Source organism: Scleropages formosus, chromosome 14 (assembly GCF_900964775.1).
Source record: "Scleropages formosus chromosome 14, fSclFor1.1, whole genome shotgun sequence".
NCBI lineage: Eukaryota > Metazoa > Chordata > Actinopteri > Osteoglossiformes > Osteoglossidae > Scleropages > Scleropages formosus.
Genome location: NC_041819.1, coordinates 20752740 through 20758739, shown reverse-complemented (window position 1 = coordinate 20758739; position 6000 = coordinate 20752740). Strand labels below are relative to the sequence as shown.

The window sequence follows — 6000 nt, the reverse complement described above, 5'->3', positions numbered from 1 at the left end:
TCACAATTCTTCAGTTCACAGGATATGCAAAGACTGCGGGTGAAAAGTTACGAGCCATTGTGCTCATGCTCAGAGGAACCCAACGCAACTGGCGGCCCATTTCATCTGTAAGGATACGTGATTTTTTTCTTTTCCCCCCTGTCGAAACGATTATCACATTTTCTGTCCAGATGATAATGCTATTAGCCAGACGAGTGCTGTGATGCAAGAAAACCCTGGAGGCTGTTGCAAAGCATCGCTGGACACCTCTGAGCAAAGGAACACGGTGCTCACTTACATGTTCAGGACTGGATAAATGGGAATCTGTGAGCTCTTACTAATTCGCACTAAGCAGCATCCTGCAGTCTCTCCGCTAGTTGATTCTTCTTCCAGGATGTCTCGAAGTACAATGAGAAAATAACAAATTCAGAGTCAGAAATGTTTTCTTTAATCTCGGTTTGTTGACATTCTCTCCTTCGCCGAAGCAAAAAGCTCTTCTTGTGTGAGTAAACGCTAGAGTGAAACTGACAGAACAGACTGAGATTTACCAGAGGAAAATACACTGTTAGTACTAGGTTATGCACAAGACCTCAGTGAACATTCCTGAAAAAACACAGCTGCATGCACATGCACCCCATTAGCCCATCCACTTATACAAACACGGCCGAGCAGTTAGCGAACAGTTCTAACAGACCGTGGTCGCTGGTTTACCCAGATGTCACATGTAATACAAAATACAATAATGCATATAGTGCAAAACAATTTACACTACCTGATTACTATGCGCACATAACACTGATCTCAATAAAGTCCTAAACCCACTCAGATGCAGAGGGGACGGAAAGGCCGATTCACTGTCCACCTCGTCAATCACCGAAATGAGCACGTCGCACGTTTAAAAATCTTTTCAGCCATGTCAGAAACAAGTTGGATGTCCAGCTGTTGCCGCGTTTTGCCTTCCGCCCTGTGTTTGACGGAGCCCTTGGCTTGCAAACGGAGTCAAGGAGACAGAGGTGTGTGTGAAGACCCATAAGAGCTACAAGTTCTTATTCCATGGTCATTTCTCCATCACACAGCAGAAAGGGGTCAGATGTTCTCTTCCAGTCTGTCTACTTATCAAAGCAAAGTTTGCATTTTCGTTGTGTGTTGAGAGTCTCGGGTACGAGAGCAGTCCTGAAAGCGCTCGCGCGGGACGAGGAGATGGAATCTGGAAGGTGCTTCTACAAGTTGAAAAGGGGGTGAGAGACAGTCCAGGAATGTCGTGCTTCTCATCCATCGACAGCACTTTTTGACAACAACTGAAGCATCATTGACAGCAGGGAAAGATGTTACTGAAACCACAATGAGTCCTTCAACTGTTCCACAAAGGCTATAAAAATGATAGGAAAATCGGTCTGCTCTCAAACTGTATGGTCCCACATTTTCACAAGGTCAAGAAACAATGGTTGCCACCTCTCGGACCTTCTGAACTTGCTGCTTGAATTCACTAATAATTACGGGGGAAAAGAAGAACGGCTATAAATTTCCAACTTGAGCAGTCAGTGAGATCCAAACAGGAACATGACGGTGGTCAGGAGAATTGCGGCTCCTGGGAAAGGCGTCCCGGAACACACAGGGCCCCCAGCAGCCCCGGTCACCGATACCCCTCCCTCCGCGTCTGAAGGGATCAGCACGTGACCGTGGAAGGTGAAGCCGTCCATGGCCAAGTTATCCGTGAGATCTGAAAGAGACGCAGAAAGGAGAGATGCAGGAAGGAAAGAGCACAACACAGGCTGAGTAACACAAGAGGATGAACGATGGATTTAAGGACAGTCCCAAGTGGGAAGAGTGTCGCACTCTAGTATTCTCAGAGTCCCTGCTGATGACAAACTACAGGAGACGCACATGGTCTTTCCAATGGCCTGCAGAGCCACGAGCGACAGGCAGCTCACCGTAGACTTTGCTGCACGTTCGGAGGTTTAGATAATGAGGGCGTCGGGAACGGTGCCTCCCAGGGGAACGAGGCAGGAGGCGAGACAGAATGACCCCATCCCCCGAGGTGTGTGTGTCAGCTGGAGTGAAGTAATACAGGCAAACTTTCATCCCGTTCTGTATGGAGCTTGGCCCCCGGGTCCTAAACCGACACTGCTCTCTCCAGCCTTGCCTGAACCCCACCACGATGCCCCATCCCGCTCCCGGGCCGAGGGTCTGGGCTGAATCACAACCCCCTGCTTCGTGTCTACCCTCTCAACAGTCCCTCACTTGCTGCAGTCTTTTTCATTCCTATCTGGCATACCTTGTTAAGACAATATATTATGCACTTATATGTTTAGGTCATCAGGAAGAGCAACACATGAAAGGTGAAGGACATAGCCCTGGGACATTGCCGTAAACGTTTAATAAACAGCCAGGGTGGAAGTGTCTGCCAGCATGGTTTTGGCCCGTCCCCTCCGGCCGGCTCGACTCGCATGACCGTCCTCCCGGAGACGCCTGAAGACAGACACTTAGCAGACGGAGCCCCCCAAGATAGTGCCATCAACAGTGACAACCCGGAGCAACATCTGGATTCCCAGGTTCCCAGAAACAAACACTGGCTGCGCTCCCCAGACACGGGGCACCGACACCTCAGCAGCCGCAGCCATCTGGGGACAACTTCACAACTGCAAAACGTACAAAAACATCTCTGGCCAAGAGCCACAGGGCTAATGTAGAACATCAACGTCGGAACACAAACAGGAGGTCCACCACACACCAGAGCCACGAAGCTCACCAAAAGTCCTTTCCTGCACACTCGGGGAAAGACATCTGCAAAAGTCTCCAAAGGTTTGATTTACAGTTTGCACTAGACAACAGAGGAAGTGGTTTTGTTCCCCCTCCCTGGACCTCTGGAAGGGGCCAGAACTCATTCAAAGTGCAAAGTTGCTAACGAGCGACCCCGACATGCGAGAACCTGGAGTTATAATTCACTAACGCCGCAGAACTGACTGAAAAACTCCCGATGAGCCAATGCAACATATGCATTAAACACGTGTGCCTTCCGGCAAGTTCCCCACTGCTCCGGTGCCTTTGGCAGCTGCTCAGCCAACAATGCAAACTTGTGACGAAGGGTCATAAAATGGGCTAATTCTCCATCAAAAATCTTAAGCTGGAGTCAGAATGAGGTCAGTAATGAGGGAGGGGACCATCTGGTACCCTGGGACACGTCCTGAGTCCAGGGGAAAAGAGACAAATAAATAAACCCCTGTTGGCAAAACCTTCCCACAATTCATTTGCCGTTAGAGCAGCGGCTGAACACAAGTCAGGGGACAATTACGTTCTCTCCCTCCTTCCCAACCCTGTGCTTAATGAACCAGGGGTTCGACGTGCCCTCTGCCGTGTACAGATAATCCGTCGCCGCGACAGTGGCGCACAGCACTCCTAAACCAATTACAAATAGGAGCGTAGCCTGAAATGTGTTTCGCACACAGGTCAGCACCGGGCAGGCATGGGAGCGGCCAGGTGAACCGCGTTCTGCAGGGATCGTGCGTGCAGAAGAGGGCGTTGCCACAATGGGAGGGAATGAGACAGCGAGCGGGAAGTGGTCTTCACACAGGACCCGTATGGAAGCACAGTAAACACGGCTCTTCACTTTTGAAGAGCTCGCACCCTCGAACCGGGACACCTGGGCCGGCGTGTTGAGGAGTGACTCGGGCACGAGGGGAGTTTAAACAGAGACACACACACACACACCACGCAGAAGTAGCTGCATCATGACGGAATCCCCCCCTTCGCCACACCGCTCCATTATTGGAGTGGAAAAGCCGCCTACGTTAACAGTCGGGACCGTTCGTGCGCATTCCCGACTGCGGGGGGGGAGGGGGGGGGGGGGGGTACTACCGAGGACAAATCTCAGCTGAGCACTCAGTGATTTACAATGAAAGGCAGCATCGCTTTACTGTGTCTTGCACAACAGGCACAGGGATCTCGGCTGTCTCCTTCTGTTAGTGCTGCCCTGGTGGCCCCTGAGCGACTACAAACCACCTGCCCTTCGTGTCTGGAAGCTGCTCGCACTGCTCTGTTCTTCCTTTGTGTAGTAAGGGCAGGAGGCTGTACGTGAACAAGCAAATGTGTGTGCATGTGTGTGTGCCCACGCAAAGGAACTGAATAGGGTCTGTTGAAGTGTAAAACACACAAAAATCATCCCCCACACACAGACACAATATATGAAGGAATTCAGCACAGGTGTTCTTTACACATAACTCAAACATAAAAGCATCTTTGTGGGAGAGGCCGAGCGAAGCCAGGTGCAGCTTATGAAAGCTTGGCGGGAGGGGGGGTGGTTCAAATTGCTCCTCTGCTCATAGGTGGAGGGTGGGGCTGGCAGTGGGATGCCAGTCTGCTCAATAACTCATCCCATCGTCGGTAGGAATGCACCATAAAATTAAAATGTCTGGGGTAGGCAGACATCAAAAAATGTTTATTAAGAGCTGCAGGAATCAGTTTTTTTTTGTGGAAAAGGAGACGACAGCAGAAGGTGGGGTGTCTACCTTTGTGTAAAAATCTGGCTCTAAACATTTACATATTCAGAAGATGCTTTTGTCCAAAGAAACTTCCAATGAACTCTATGTAGTGGTATCAGCCCACACACCTTATTCACCGCGGTGACTTACACTGCTAAATACACTACTTACACTGGGTCACTCATCCATACATCAGTGGAACACACACACTGTCACTCACACACTAGGGGTGAACCTGAACAGCATGTCTTTGGACTGTGGGAGGAAACCAGAGCACTTTGAGGACATGCAAACTCCACACAGACTGAGCAGGGATCAAACCCATGTCCTTTCACACCACCTCGGTACTGTGAGACAGCAGTGGTACCCGCTGTGCCACCATACCACCTGCGACTATAGAGTAAAGGACACACATAGTGACAACAGGACTGGCAGCTCAGCTAAAGTAGGGAACTGTGGCTGCAGGGACCCCCTGGATCTCATGGCCTTTGTTCCTCTTGAGGCCTTCCTTAATTATTCTGGCTCAAACTGCTGACTGAGTGCCGCACAACTCGATTGTTAAGCAATTGTGCAAAACGGTGTTATTTAAGAATATTTGCAACAGTGAAAATGCTCAGCAAATTTGTTTCCTAATTTGCTCCCTCATGATGAATGATCCAGATGTCATTATTTCAATTAAACAGTAATTGCAAAAATTACATGTTTAATTGTTTAAAGTATAAAATCAATGAAGCAACTAAGGGATTTATTAATCTAATGGAAGCTGAAAACTAACCTATTCTGTTTTGCTCAACCTTATTAAGAGTTAGGAATGGCAAAACAAACACATTGTACATACACAAACATACCTTTAACCGTCATCAAAGGCCAGGGTGTCAATCATGTGCCATATAGTGGGGCAAACAGGATTCATTGTGCCTGCTGCAGACTGTCTTTAAACATTTCAATTTACATTTATTTATTTAGCAGATGCTTTTTCTGCAAAGTCACTTCCAGTGAACTCTATGTAGTGTTATCAGCCCACACACCTTATTCACCGTGGTGACTTACACTGCTAGATACGCTACTTACACTGGGTCACTCATCCATACATCAGTGGAACACACTCTCTCTGTCACTCACACACTATGGGTGATCCTGAAAAGCATGTCTTTGGAGTGTGGGAGGAAACCAGAGCACCCAGCATAAACCCACACAGACATGGGGAGACCATGCAAAGTCCACTCAGACTGAGTGGGGATGAAACCCATATCCTCTCACACCACCCAGGTGCTGTGAGACAGCAGCACTACACCCTGTGCCACTGTGCCACCCCTAAACCTTACCTTTGTACAAGAGAGACAATAAGTAACAGAGTGGGTTAGTACTACTCACAGTGGATTGCTATTAGTACTATAGGCACCTGTACTCGTACAGTGCTGTTTACTGGTTCAATATGGCTCATCTGTTAGCCCCATATGTCTGATTCCACTACATTACTGCTACTGAATTCCCCTCGATGATTCCTACACTAACACACCTTCATACAACACTGATCCTATAG

At 48.7% G+C, this 6000-nt stretch overlaps 1 protein-coding gene across 1 annotated transcript in view; it reads right to left on the bottom strand.

Moving 5' to 3' along the window:
* LOC108928903 (glypican-3-like) overlaps positions 1-6000 on the bottom strand; it is an 80018-nt gene continuing 74018 nt past the window's right edge. The window contains exon 8 of the mRNA XM_029257759.1: positions 1-1699. Coding sequence (XP_029113592.1) covers positions 1518-1699 — 182 coding nt within the window. The 3' untranslated portion in view covers positions 1-1517. The remainder of the gene's footprint in view (positions 1700-6000) is intronic.